Source organism: Leiobunum rupestre, chromosome 1 (genome assembly GCF_980474605.1).
Source record: "Leiobunum rupestre chromosome 1, qqLeiRupe1.1.hap1, whole genome shotgun sequence".
NCBI lineage: Eukaryota > Metazoa > Arthropoda > Arachnida > Opiliones > Sclerosomatidae > Leiobunum > Leiobunum rupestre.
This window is the reverse complement of record NC_143384.1, coordinates 12277350-12292349: the sequence shown is the minus strand read 5'-3', so window position 1 is coordinate 12292349 and position 15000 is coordinate 12277350. Positions and strand designations below refer to the sequence as shown.

At 32.3% G+C, this 15000-nt stretch overlaps 1 protein-coding gene across 1 annotated transcript; it reads left to right on the top strand.

The window, feature by feature from the left end:
• The first annotated feature begins 1737 nt into the window (after positions 1 to 1737).
• LOC149961101 (uncharacterized) lies at positions 1738 to 12375 on the top strand. Its single transcript, XM_090157419.1, has 9 exons — positions 1738 to 1853; positions 1955 to 2067; positions 2284 to 2374; positions 2849 to 3010; positions 8427 to 8559; positions 8634 to 8890; positions 11089 to 11336; positions 11987 to 12108; positions 12347 to 12375. The coding sequence occupies exons 1-9, from the start codon at positions 1812 to 1814 to the stop codon at positions 12373 to 12375; spliced, it is 1197 nt and encodes a 398-aa protein (XP_090013545.1). The 5' UTR covers positions 1738 to 1811.
• The last annotated feature ends 2625 nt before the right edge of the window (positions 12376 to 15000 follow it).

The following is a 15000-nucleotide window of genomic DNA, read 5'->3' as shown; positions in this document are numbered from 1 at the left end:
CATTTCTATTTAGTTTGTAGTTTTTCTAAATGTAGTACTGAAAATTAACATTTTTTAAATAGTTATTGAAACTATTGTTTTTTTATTAAAGTTCTTAATTTGTATTTTTAACCACTGCTTGCCAGTTTTTTACACTGCCATGGTTTTTCCTCCAAAAAGTGAACACGCGAATTCTATTTCGATCAATGCTTCCGTAGTTACCCAACGAAATTCACCACTTAAAACTTGCCTGAAACCTTCAAAGGTTACACGCAGATAAGTGCGTTTCTCGCCATAGATATTATTTTATTCGGTTTTCTAATTACAAATCTCTTTGGTTTATTTATTAAAATTCTTTAAAAATATATTAAAATTTATTTTTAGATTATATCTGTAGAATGTAAAATGGAAAATGTTTACTTTTTTTATTTATTCATTATTGGTGTAATTTCAATTTTGAGCTTCAAATGCTTCTCACTTATTATAAAATAACTACTGTCCACTCAGAAACTAAATAATAATATTTAACCAAAGTTAAATCGTTTGATTAAAGTCATAGAAGACTTTACTTTGTACTCAAAATTGTATTTTTCTTTAACACCTTACATTCGTTGTATTATTTAAATTTTGAGCTCAAATAGATTTAAAACTAATATAAATTCCCTTTTAACAACCTTTTGACGTGCAAAGATAGACGAAGCAACAGGAGTAGATCCGCTACTTTAATATCGATTTCCTTTGAGATCCATTAGTGTCTTCGGCTTTTGTCGCGCCAAAAAGCCGTATGAACCGAGTATCAAAATAATTTTAATAATAAATATCTTTATGCGCGTATTCTGAGCAAATCAACTGCAACCTACATTCCACGATATTGTATGGCTGCGAAGAGTTTTCTCCATTCCGTACCACTGATTGAATAATTTTATAGGACTATCAAAACAACGTACGACTGAAAAATAATATTTAGCTGTAAGTTATTTTCTACTACTACATTTCAAGCAAAAAGTTACCGATTGAATAAGCACAGCTCCATATTCAAGAACTCTATAAATCTTTTCGTGTTTAAAATTAGAGTTGGGTGATGTAAATCTCAAATTTCTGTGAAAAGATTAACATTATTTGAAAATTGGTGATTTCACGTATAACAATTTGGAAATCTATCTATGTTATTACGCGCACGAAGATTATTATGCTCAATCGTATCTCTAATAATTGAAAATTTCATTTTAACCTAAATCGCACGTTTTCAGCTTCTCGTTAATGATGAATTAAACTACACAAATTATCAAACTATGCGATAAATGTTGTTATTTAAGAAAATAAACTATATAATCTTCGCGAAAGTGGGTTGATTAAATTTGGGATCCAAAGAAGAGAATTTTCCAAAGTTTTAAACAAAATTACTTATCAAATAAAATGTAATCAGAATTTGAAAATGTTTACTTATCAAAAAATAGTTGATTAAAAAGATATAAATGGTGATTTGGCATTTGAATAAGGAATTGACTCTTTAAAAAAGCGTTTTGGTGGAGATCGATTAACGATATTTGTAAGGGCTGTAAAGAAAAGTTTCAAGTATTAATTAATTGCATAATTTATTTAGGTTGACAAATTTTGAGTAAAATAAAGAAAATGCTTTTTGGGAAATTATTTTAGCTTTAATAACTTAACCATATTAAAAATTTCAATATTTTTCAGTTTATTGGCCGTTTAATTTTTAATCTTTGCAACATTGTTCATTTAGATCATGAAATAAACTGTATTAGGAATCAATTTATTCAATCATTGTCATTATTTTATAAAATGAATTACACATAATAAATGATCAAACTATGCAAGATTGTTGTCTACGGCATTTGAGAGTCGCCACGAAGGTAAGTTAATGTGTTGCAGAATAATTAATATTTAATTTATATTGATGGCACTGTTGCGACATAATTGGTTTATTATACTTAATTTATATTCATTGTTTAAGGAGAGTTGGAAAGGCTCAACTGAGAAAATATACCAAGAAAATGTTGTGTCAACAACTCTCGAAAGATTTGATTATAATTTATTAAAGACTTGCTCTTCTTATCTCAATGTTAGGTTTGTTAATGTTTTTAATTATCGTTATTTAAAATCATACAATTAAAAAAAGCTGTTTAGGGCAGTACATGAGGTATTATCTGGAATTAGGACGCTATCAAACTTATAAACTTATTTATAAACCTAGAGTTACTATAAATAATAACGCCATAATTAATTGGTTTTATAAAAAAATATGGCCCTCCATAAATTAATAATATATGAATTTGTCAATAGTTTTTCAATCCACTCGCCAGCTGACATGGAACACGGAAAAGACTTACCAAATGGATCATGGACAGGACTAATAGGAATGCTAGTAAAAAATGTACGTATTTATTAAAGGGGTTATCTTTGGAGTTCTTTCAGTTTCCTTTTCCATAAAAACGTGTTAAGGTTAACAGAAATACATAGTATAGGGAGCTATAGGCTCGTCTGCCATGAAGGGTTGCATTGTAACCTGTCCACCAAAATTATTCGTATTAAAACTCCAAGGCTGACTTGGGCCTAAGGTGGTGCCTTTGGTATTAGCCTAGCTTATTAACTTTTCTGGCATAAAGATATGTGTTGTTGTAATTTCCTATTTAAGAGTTAACTTATTCGCTTCCGAACCTTACAGTGAAATTATACTTCTTCTGAAATGTTTAAATGCTTATCGGCAGGCTAGCTATTCTGACTTTCAGAAATAGAAATCTAAGTAGTTACTCTTTTATAAAATGTTTCAAATCTAAGAGTGTTATATAGATGGTTTTTTCTCGTTAATAAATATTTATAATCATTGTATTATTTAAAATTATTTTAGGACTCCGATATTGCAATTGATACGATGACTGTAAGTCACTCAAGACACAAAGCTGTAGGTTTTTCAAATACGTACATGGAAGATTCCATTTCATTTGTAATAAGAGCTCCCAGATTCACGTCTTCTGGTAATTGGTTTTTCATCAAAAGTATATCAATGAACGTAAGTAGGCATGTCATTTGTTTAAATAACTCAATCAAAAACAAACGTGGATATAAGCAGGATACTATTTTCGTTTCGTGACTAGAAAATGACCGAATGTTAAACATAAAAATTTGTATCGAATTAAGATATAGTACGGTTTTGTTTCTAATATAAAGCATAAAGTTGTGATTTATATTTATGTAAAAACATGCAAATGGTAACTAATTGAAAGTGATAACACATTTGCATTATACCTCTTGTAGCTTACTTCCATTTTTCGCATAATTCAATTACCTTTAGGCGATCAAGTAACGAATCTTTAGGTAGAAAAAATGGAATAGAAATAATTTAATAGCCCAACTTACGTGACCTGGAATTGAAACGCATGTTTTTAATTTATTAATACATTAAAAAAAACTAATTTCCATTTTTAAATCGTAATTTGATGGTTTTTATAATGAGATTAATTGGAGTTTAATATCTTACCCTAATATTTTTACAAAACATAAAAATATTTCAGGATAAATTTAGGACCAATTGAATAGGGATATCTGATAACTTGATAAATTCAAAATTTACTGAAATAAATTATGGTAGCGATTAAGTTATAATAAGAATTTTTAAGAATAAAATTATTTTATATTTTGTTAGTCCACTTGACTTTTATACCTATAATATTTTGTTTTATCTGTATGAGCTAAGGGGATTCATGAGCAGCTACTTTTTGGAAAACATAAAAATATGCAGTATTTGGTCCTTAAAATTAGCAAGCAAAGTGAAGCTTTTTGTATTAACAAATTTAGCCGACAAGGTCTGCCTTACCTTGAGCAAATCCATTTTTTTTTCGAAAATGAGCAAAAATTCATCATAAAATAGAAATAATTGGGTATTTACGTTTCAAGAAATTGACAAATTATAGGGACAAGACTTACCATACCGTAACGTAATGGAAAAATTAGCGATAAATTATCAGGCCTAAAGAAATACATATCATTACAACATAAAACAGGATCTACCTGGCACCCAATATAATAAACAGCCATTTAAATAGCGTAGGATTAAGACCCAAGCACGTTTTGGTGTTTTGTACTTTAGCCAGGCTTGCGGTGTGAGTGCTGGCGCAAGCTTTTCAATTTCAACCAATCAGCTCGGCAATAGTTGGGAGACCTACTTGTGCCACCTAAAACTTTGGGCCCCAAGTCCGGGCTAGTGGGCTTCTTGTTTAATCCAGCCATGATTAAAAAACAAGAATTTACATATACTCTTTGTAGATTAAAAAAAAATCGTTATATTTGCATATATTTAAAACTTGTATTAAGGCTTCAGCTTTAGTCCTACTAGTTTCGGCTAGCTTAGCTGGCCATCTTATCTCTGAGTTAAATTGAATTGAAATTATCCATATCTGATAAAATTTTGCAAAAAATGGGAGCAAATTAGTATCTGATTTGCAAACTATTGGCTCTTTCTGAAAATATCACAACTTGCGTAAAGTTTGCAACAAGAATTTGCATGCGAAAATTAGTATCGTCCCTTTTTCACACAACTTTAAGTACGTTATCTAGGATAAGCCAAAACACTAGGACACGTTCAGACAGAGTGGTTTACAAGTGTAGTAACGAAACATTCGTCTGTAATTGATGTAAGACACTTGATGTTGGACCAATCAAGTGTCAATAGTTCCGATGAAAGTCTGGAACCATCTAACGCAGTTTTAATCCCCATTAAATACTTCATTTAATTATTTTGTTGCCCTCAGTGTTACCTAAATGAATAAAGTCCATGTCAGTGGCAAAAAGTTTAAAATAGGGAAAAAGGGTCAAATAGTGACTTAAAATCAGTAAATGCATTTTAATTATGTTAATAATACCTTTGAGATATGTAGCATCACTTACATGTGAGATAATGTTTCAGTTTTCACAAAAGAACCATTACAAACAAAGGAAAAATCGTTGAAATGTAGATGAAAGAAATAACTAGATTCGCAGTTCCGGTATTTACCACTTTTTTCCACATTATTGAACACCTGACATTTACCACTTCGGATCACTGGTTGCCCTTTACTCAATAACTTTAAATTCAAATATGACAAACCGTTTTCGCTTATGGTCAAAGTAACATATAATAATTTCAAACTTATTGAGCTTAGGTTATATTCTCTTTAATAGTTTCAAAATTTCTTTTATCTTGTGTTACATAAATTGGACCAAAATTTAGTGGTAAAACCAAGTAATTGAGACTCGTCAGCGTCGAATTTCGCTATTTCTCTTTGATTCGCATAAAGGCCTGGGTTTTCTTCGGCCTGTCACCCTGAATTTTTTTTACCCACGATGTTTCTCCTTGCATTTTTGCTTCCCGCAAAACATGATTTTGGAAAAGGCCTGCCTGCTATGCGATCGGAACATTTTTCGTTTGCCAGTAAGCACCCCGCTGATTTTAAAAGGAAGAAGCTCAATCCTTTATTCTTTCGACCTGTCGCACTTCACCGGACAATTGACTGCCTTAGCGTTAGAGTCATGTCTATGTTACTTCATTATCGATTTTCCATTTACTAACTCGTGTCACAACTGACGAAACGTTTCGTACCTTCGCCTTCGCTACAAGGTTAAAATAGTCGGTATTTAATTTTTAATAGCTTTTTCCAAGCGACCACGAACAATTTGTTGGTTTATTGGACATTTTCGATAAAATATTGATTAATGAATGAACAAAAAAAAAACAATATCAATTGTATTAATTATCATTTCAGTTTCTGTCACGTAAGTGGACCAGTAATTGGAATTTTTCACGATGAAATTGTGACTTGAAATTAGGGTTGACTGATTTAAATCATTCTGAAATCATATGATTTTTTAAAATAAAATTATTGATTGAAATAAGCCAACGTATTTCAATAGAAGAAAAAATAGCCAAAATTGGTGGAAATACAATCGCAATACAAAATAAATCTGAGAAATCTCAAATATTCAATATGGAAACTTATTTAAATTAAAATTGTATTGAATTATCGAATATGCGTCGAATTGCTTGCTGAGCGTTACTAACTGAAGCCTGTAGCCATATAAGTTGTATCCGTGGACGTACCACAACGTCACTCACACTTTTTACCATTGAGGTCACACTCCTGAAAGGCGACTATGAAGTGATATTACTGCTCAAAAATATACAAGTTCAGTTTTACTTGTGCCGAAAATATTAGAAATGTTTTCCGTAAAATATATGGTACAGGTTGAGAAAATCCTTTCAACTTTCTGTTGACTTGTAAGAATACTGAGTATTCTAACCTCGTAGCGAAAGCGATGGTAGGAAACGTTTTGGCAGTCGTGACTAGTTACACCAGGTAGTAAATGTTAAATCTACACTGTAGTTATTTATATTTGACCATAACGCTAACGCGGTTATATTAAATTGGTCAATTGTCCGGTGAAGAGCGACGGGTTGAAAGATAAGGCGAGGAAGTATCCTCTGTGGAAAAACAGCAGGGTGCAAACAGGGAGGCAGAAACTGAGCCGTTCACGGAGCAGGCAGCCCGCTAGACCTTCTCCAAAAAATACACGGTAAGAGCCGAGGGTCAGGACATTTTTCTGTTTGACTGGCAGAAAAAAGTCGTAGCAATTAAAATAAACTCTAAAATCGCGAAATTGTAGCGATAATCAATAGCGTAAAACAGAAAATCCATATAGTGAATCACTACTGACATTCAACATCTGACTCTTCGGTTTTTACTCTCTTGAACGAGCGCATCACTCCCCTCTTTAAAATCTCCCATGTGGCGGCTGCCGTACTACCTATGCCTTCACAATTGAAATTTCTTTCCCATAACGGGTCCCCTCCCTAGGTAGTCAAGCTATAGTTTCCCCAGCGAATATTCTCCTTAAAATAATCTATACCCTGAATATTTGCTAATCGTTTCTGTCGTCTTCTGGAGAACCGAATTTTTCCCGTTGAGAACAAAAAGAACCCATTTCGAAATGAAGTAGAAATGTTTTAAGATAGGCGAAAATAAAAAAAATATTTTTCCGCTGTGTCCAGTGAGAAGTTTGTAAACATAGTGCCTAGTGTTAGTCATTTATACGTAACAGTAACACGAGGGTGGTATAACTACAACGGTCGACAGTCCAACGAAGAGGGAAAGAACTAAAAGAAAAGGTGAGCGAGCAAAGCCCGTCGAAAAGCAGCGCAGAAAGTGTTCCGTTCTCAAAGTACGCAGGCCATTCAACTTTCTCTAAATACAGGTTTTGCGGGAAATATAAATACAAGGCGAAGTATCGAGTGTAACAAAATTTCAAGGGTGACAGGCAGAAGAAATACTAAGCTTTTAAACATCTTCGAGATAGTTAAACTTTCAAATTACGGTTTGTTTTTCAAGAAAGGGTTTACGCAACTTCTATTGAAACGAGAGCCGAACTTTGCCAGAGAATTGAAATTGATAGTCAAGAAGTAACACGACCAATTATGGAACGTTCATTTGATGATATTATTATCCGAGCTCAAGCTTGCGTTGCAGCCGACGGGGGTTTAATTGAACCCACTTTGTAAACAATTATTTCGGTGGTTTGAAATGAATGTTTGTTTCTAATAAAACCCAAATACGGTTTCTGAAAGTGCAATTCAGCATTTTATTAAAAGTAATACAGGTATTCCTTGATTGAAGGTTTCCGTCGATTTACATGATACGTGAATGACTGCATATCTTTGTTACCTCTTTCTCGGATCAAACAAGTTTATTATGGCTTGTCCAAATTGTAATTTCTTCAAGTCATGATTTTCCACGAAAATTGGTTTCCTCCATTGAACCAAAGGTATTCGTTGGATTTCAGATGATGTTCTACCAAATCGCAATTGATAAAATTGATCTAGCTCTCAGTGTGATAATATTTAAAAAAAAAGTTAAATGTTTACCAATCAATGTCCCCGGTGCATTTACTTAAAGAAGAAATTTAAAATTTTTATGGTTAAGTAATTTTCGAAAAACCCCTTTTCCGAACAAAAAACACCCGCTATATTCTACGTTTGGATGGTAGATCACAAAATACTCCGTCCATATTAAGACAAATTTAAAATGAAGTTCACGGATAATTAAATTACATGACAATTTGAAAGCTCTACAAGCTGGTCTGACCCCACCCTAACTTTATTGTTTCACAGTTGTCATAAATTCTTCACATACTTTAAAAGGCACGTTTCTGAGATCATTAAAATTTTTCTTTTGCGAACCAAATGAACACAAAAACGTTTCAACCAAGAAAAAAATTGTTTAGTTCAATACATATATTTATTTTCGAATATTTTTTTTTAATTTATGGCGAAGCATCAGAGTTAGTAACCAAAAAAAACAGCGTTTTGACCTCTTACGTCACCATACTGAATCGATGGCGATACTCCTGGTCGAATTCGCACTTGAAAACACTCAAATAATATTTTTTAATTATAATAGGAATGGCTTCTATCTATTTACGGATTGATTTTCTGTTTTGGAGCGTTATTGTTGACAATAAAGGTGTTTTCCCTATCCGAGCCAACTGTTTTAAAAGGATTTCATTTTCTCGTCCGAATAATTTTAAAACAAAGTAATGATAAAATAATCTTTTATTGATCTTCTTTGCTGAAAATCAAGTTTCTAAAAAGTATTTTTATTTTTCAGATTTTAAATTGACTCTCGTATCTTCTAATAACAGCTTTAGTAGAATTAAATTATGTTCACTAGAGATAATGTTTATTTCCTGGATGCTTTGTTTTCTATTTTGGAATATAATGTACAGTTGCGCTCTGAAAGCAATTACAAGTGTTTCCCCTTCTGAGAAAATGATCAACACAATCGAAGAGCTCACTTATGCAGCTGCTAAAGGAGAATTTCATTTTATCGTACATAAAGGTTCAGCCGAAGAGTCTATATTGATGGTACAACTATTATTCGTATTATATAAAGTAAAAATGTCACTTGAAATTTTGAAACGGAATTATTTAATTGAATAATATAAATATATGTTAGATATAAATTAAAATAACACATGCGTGCAGCCGGCTTAAGAATATACAAAGGAACGTAGCATAAAGTATACCCAAGTTTTTATGAAGTAGTTAAGCTACCATTTGTTGACAGGTTAATGTTTGAAGGATTGAGTTATTAGGAGGTTTTTACTTAGACCAATAACGATATTTACAAACGGTTAGTGCAAATATATTACCTTGTTGATATAATTTTTGGAACTTTGATTTTAGAACTTATGGAATTATAATTACACTGAGAGAAAAAACTGTAGAATTTACAGAAATATTTTACAGCACCCGTTCTGTATTTTTTTAATACAGTACTGTACTGTTTAAATTACTATATTCAAGAAATATTTACAGTATTAATTACAGAATGTTTTTAGGTATTTAAAATGCAGGCGCTTCATGTAGTATTTATCGTTGAATATTAATATATATATATACATTTTCAGTATATATTACAATTTATTTTACAGTAGAAATTACAGGATGTTCTTAGGTATTTAAAATACAGGGCTTCATGTAGTATTTATCGTTGAATTGTAATATTTACATACATTTTCAGTACATATTACTATTTATTTAAAGAAAAAATTAGAGGTTTGTTTCAGATATTTGTAATAAAGGACAGCTATGTAGTTTCTATGGTAGAAATGTTATATATGTACATATTTGTTCAATACATATTATGTATTTACAGTAAAAAATGAAGAAGTTTTAAGGTATTTAAAATACAGGTGGTGCCTGTAGTTATTTTGGTCGAAGTTGAATTGCTACCAAACAGTAATAATCCATTAAAATTCATTATTTGTTGTAAATCAACTAATATGAAGAAAAGATTTTTAGTGACATCTCGTAAAAGCACCAATGGAGTCATATTTTTAATTTCCCATACATACATGCAAATTCATCGCGTTAGTGTTTGTGGTTTGAACTAAGTTTAATACGTGTCTGGATTCCGAGCCAATGAGTTGCATTACTATGTTGTGCACGTGTTTATGTCTCTTGCTTTGGACTCTAGTTCTGCTGGAACTTATTGGTATATATTTAGCAAATTTGTTGAATATTTTTTCAATTAAAATACCTTATTGGTTAAAAATTAATTACGGAAATGTTTAGTGTACATAAAGTTATTTTAATCAAATATATAATATTTCCTGGCTATATTCACGCAGTTTTTAAATGTAAATTCCGTAAACTTTACAGGCGTGTTAGAAATTTTAATTATTATTTCAGTTGTATACAATACAATGAGCTATTTGTATAAATTACAGGAATCTCAAGTAAAAGATATTTACGAAACTTTCTGTAAAAAATACAGAACATCCCTGTCTACTGTGCGTCCAGGAGTTCCATGTAATTTCTACGCAATATTTTTCTCTCAGTGTAGAAATAACCGCAGGGCAGGAAAAGTACGAACCTTTTTTCCCCAGTTATTTTTCATTAACAAGTCGTCTTTACTCGACATGAACTATTAAGGCACATCTCTAAAAAGAATTGACTTCATCAGTTTAAAAAAGAGAATGCAAACATACTTTCCTTTTCCCCTTCCAGCTAGGAGCAACAAACACAGCACCCCACACAAGGGAAACGCAACCCGTCCAAAGTCATGCATTTTCTTGTGTTTATTTTTCATTGGTTAGACGCTTTAGCGCCTGCTGCCGTCGGAAGGGGGAAATTTTGAAATTGTCTACCCCCCCCGGCCCATAAAAGTTCCTTCAGCGTAAAGGCTCGTCCAATGAAATTTGTACACAACACTGCGTTAGCGTGTTTAAAGGTTAGCAGCATTTTCCTTGTGTTTGTTGCTCCAGTTATAATTGTTTTTTATGCGCTATCATCAAACCCGAGGGGCTGATCACTCCGCGTAATCGGTGTACAGAGCCGTACCTTTGACTGTACTAATGGGATTACGCGTAATCTTTGAAGTCCCTGCCTTTGGCAGTGCTAATCTAAGCGTAATCCGGTGTACAGATTTTCTAAGAGTGGTTAGCCCCTCGATCAAACCTATGAAAGCGACCAGATCACTCATCCTTATTTTTACTACTTGGCAAATATGCTATGTAATTTTAAAACAAGTTTAATATTATGTTACTTTTTCTTATCAGGGTTCCCATACACTACCACACATATTCAGAAGCACGGTCAAGGCTATAGAACTTCCAGCAGAAGTGGCAGTGGAAAAAGTGCAAATGGAAAAACTCGCTTTTGCGTCGATGGAAATTAAAATTAAGCTAGCCATTTCGCAACGAAAACTGTTTGGAAAGGTTCGACTTTTACCGGAGAAATTACTAAATAAACTCACTAGCATCGCGTTTCGTAAAGACTTCTGTTGCAGTTCTTCAATCAATCGCCAGTACGTAAATTCCATTTTAATTAATAATAATATTAATAAATTATAATTATTTAAAGTTATTTTTGTGGTTTTTTAGAAATAGGTTATCGGTTTACGTTATGGAACAAATCATTAACGCAAATATTTTATTTAACCATATGTCTTCAGAGTAGGCTGTATTAAATCGATAACTAAATTAAGTGATTTTTTTTAAATCATTCATTTAAATCACACAATATATTTCCATAGAGTAGTATCGCTCTGTTGCTTTGAGCTATGCCCTCCATTTTGAGGGCAATTTTTATCTTTAGTAAAAAGTATGGAGGACGTCGACAAACGACGCTCCGATATTACTCTATGGAGGAATAAACCAAATGAAAAATAAGTTGTTAAAAATTAAAACTCATAAACAATCTGAACAAACTGATATATTAAAAAGTAATTAAATTTAATAATTATTTCAAATATTTCAATATTTACTAACTGATTCAAATAGCATATCGGTTAATCACACCGGAAAAAGAGCCATTAATTGTATAAAAATAAAAAATTCGATTTTTATAAAACAACGATTGGTTTGATTAATAAAAAACAAAACCAAAACGAGCCCACCCTCTATTTTATATCGTTATGGTCTTGATTTCATAAAAGATCGTTTGTATTATTTGCAGAATATCTCAACTTCGATCATCTGGAATACTTCTGAAGTGGAACTACGAACTTTTGAGGAACTACACCTTAAGTGAAATAGCTTACGAATCTAATCAATCCAATATGAGTCTTATATCATTCCGTGAACTCAAATTAACATTTTCAATGTTGTTTCTTTTCCATTTCTTTGCGAGTCTTATATTAATGTGCGAAAAACTATATTTACGGTTATTTAACAATTTGGTAGCCTTTACAGATAATTTTCTTTATTTCTTTTTACAACCTAAAAATTTTTAAGCTTTGGTTTAATAACATATTACGATCGACATGAATCTAATATAATTTTTTGAATAACACTTAACATTAACAATTTTGTTCAGCTCTTATTCCCTTGTTAAGTCTCTTATAAATTAGAGAAAAACTATATTCACAGTTGTGCAACAATACTATGACTTTGTTACATCCTAGAAATTTCATTTTATTGGTCGTACTTACAACTAGTAATGTGTTATTAAATCCTAATTTACATATTTTCAAGTTACTTAATCGTTAATGGCAATGCAATGTCTTTAAGCGTGGCGAGCTGTAGACCGATGAGTTAGTTTTTCCACATAATGTTTCATTTTGGGTGATATGGATAAACCTTAAAAATTAAATATTTCGAACAACTAAATTTGGATATTAAGTTAGCGAGAGCTATTTGTAAGATTATTATTAAACCTATTAAAATGAATACGAAACAGTTAAACAGACAGTTTTTAGCAAAGCTATTACGGTAATGATGTCGAATAATAAGTTTTGGTGAATTAATCTGGCTAGCGTAAAAGGAGGTGAGTTAGGCTAGTTCAAAAAGCGCACTTCAACAACTCCATCTCTAGAAATTATTCCTTTCTTATTCTGTATTTTAAAGACCTGTAAGCTGAAGTTTTCTACAAAATTGTTACTAATCATAGTAATTATTAAAATTGAATATCGATAACAGTGTGGGCATAATTACAAATAAATATTTAATCATCACTTAACAAAAATTCTTCCTATGTTGATTGGTAGCAAATTTTTCCCGTTTACAATTTATCCCAAGAAGAGATTATCTAGCAGCCGGTGTTTGGAATATAAAACTGCAATTGAACGAGGTCAACTGTATCATTCGTAACGGCAAATGAAAGTATTTTTTTTTTAGAATTTTTAATCTTTAGACTACTAAGCAGTTGGCCAAAATAATCCAATTCCGCTAGATTTCAAAAAAAGTGTTTGTGACTTGATGGGTGTTGGAGTTAATTCCGTTGGCTCATCATAGTGCGTATTTAATATCATAAACGAAAATTATTTCTAGTTGGCTAATTAAAATTAAACGTATGGAATAACTCAGTTCTAATCATAACATATGAATATGAAAAATATTGCTTAAAAAATATAACACGAGAACCTTTTGAGATCTTACAAGATCTGGGATTTGGGTGAATTTTTAAATTATTCTTGAGACTGAAAATATTATCGTGTTTTTTTCTCAAATTCTTCGATTTTATTCATTCCTCCTGACCAACGGTGGGTGTATTCTTTTTAATTGACAGTTACAATTTGGAAACCTGTAGATGAGTTGTAATAATGAAATCGGGTAAGCCGAAGCTATAGGGGCAATACTAAGGTGTTAAAAATTAAACATGGGGTTCGTAAAGGAGAGCACATTATGCTCAATAACCTTATAAGCATATCTTAACCTCCACATGGAAATTAGTGGTTCCAGATTAGAGGTATTAAAAATAAAGGAAAATTTTGTCTATTGGAATTGATAAATTTATAATAAAATTAATATAAAATATAAATATGAAAAGTTTAGAGGATTGCCGAAATGTTAATTATTAAATGAAGCCATAAACACTTATGGAAAAACATACTATATGGGGATTTATAATAAGCGTATGCACACTTAATTTATCGTTAATATTTTACATTAATCATGGGTAATACAAAAAATAAACTATTAAAACCGGTTCGGCATTAAATTAAATTATTACTGAAGGAGTTAAAAGAAAGTTCATTCGTGGTTAATACTATTTACACGGTTAGAGCGCAGTTGCAGGTGAAAGTTTTAGAGATAATGGTACTTATCGGCAATGATCATGATGGCTGACTGGTGTCCCGTAGCAGGGTGGTGACGTAGTTGGCCCATCCGTGACGGTTGACAGTCCGCTGGTTAAGGCTGCCTTGATGGCACTGTTGAGGACGCCGTACCAATCGGCGGGGCTAGGTGTACGCGAATACTTCATAAAACATTGCTTCCTTTTAGAATCCGAGCCGAGGGAAGATACTGGCATAAAGCATTACGTGAAGCTATCTGGACCGGGTAGATTAGCTAGCGTAGCTTTTCACCCGAAGGTAGCTCTAGGTTGAGTATCTTTCTCCTCTGAGTCTTCGCGAGAGTCTCTCTGATAGTTTTGGGTCCAGCCTATCTATGGGCGATAGACTTCACGGCTTTTTCTCCCACTCCTCGAGCTTCGCACGCACTCGCACACCCTCCCAATAATTTGCTACTATCAGGTTTCCGTAAAATTACAAAACCATGGGAAACGATGGACATTTACCCTTAAAATAACAAAAGCCATCGGCAAGCAAGGGGCACATAAAAACTTGACAAGTTTATTAACAACGAAAGTGTAAGTTTTGGCAACCTCAATATTGGTTCAAAGAAAAAGGGAGAATAGCTTTGGCGAATTGATGAAAATAAAATGGAAGAAACCCGATACCCCGAAAACAGAAAACGAGCGGATATCCTGAAAGTGACACTTGAAAGAAGGACATTATCTACCTAACCCTTGTGAGACGTACACAATGGCAATGCCAATGAGGGCACCTTTTCTCCTTCAGGTCTACGCGCCCAGCGTAGAAGCGACTCGAAATTCCCAGAATCAATGCCACCGAAGTTAATAGTAAAAGTATTAAGAAAGGGTTAATATTTTCCTTTACAAACCCCATAATTATTATTTCCCAAATATGTGTGCTAATGTTTTAGTTATCACATTAAACTATATCCAAA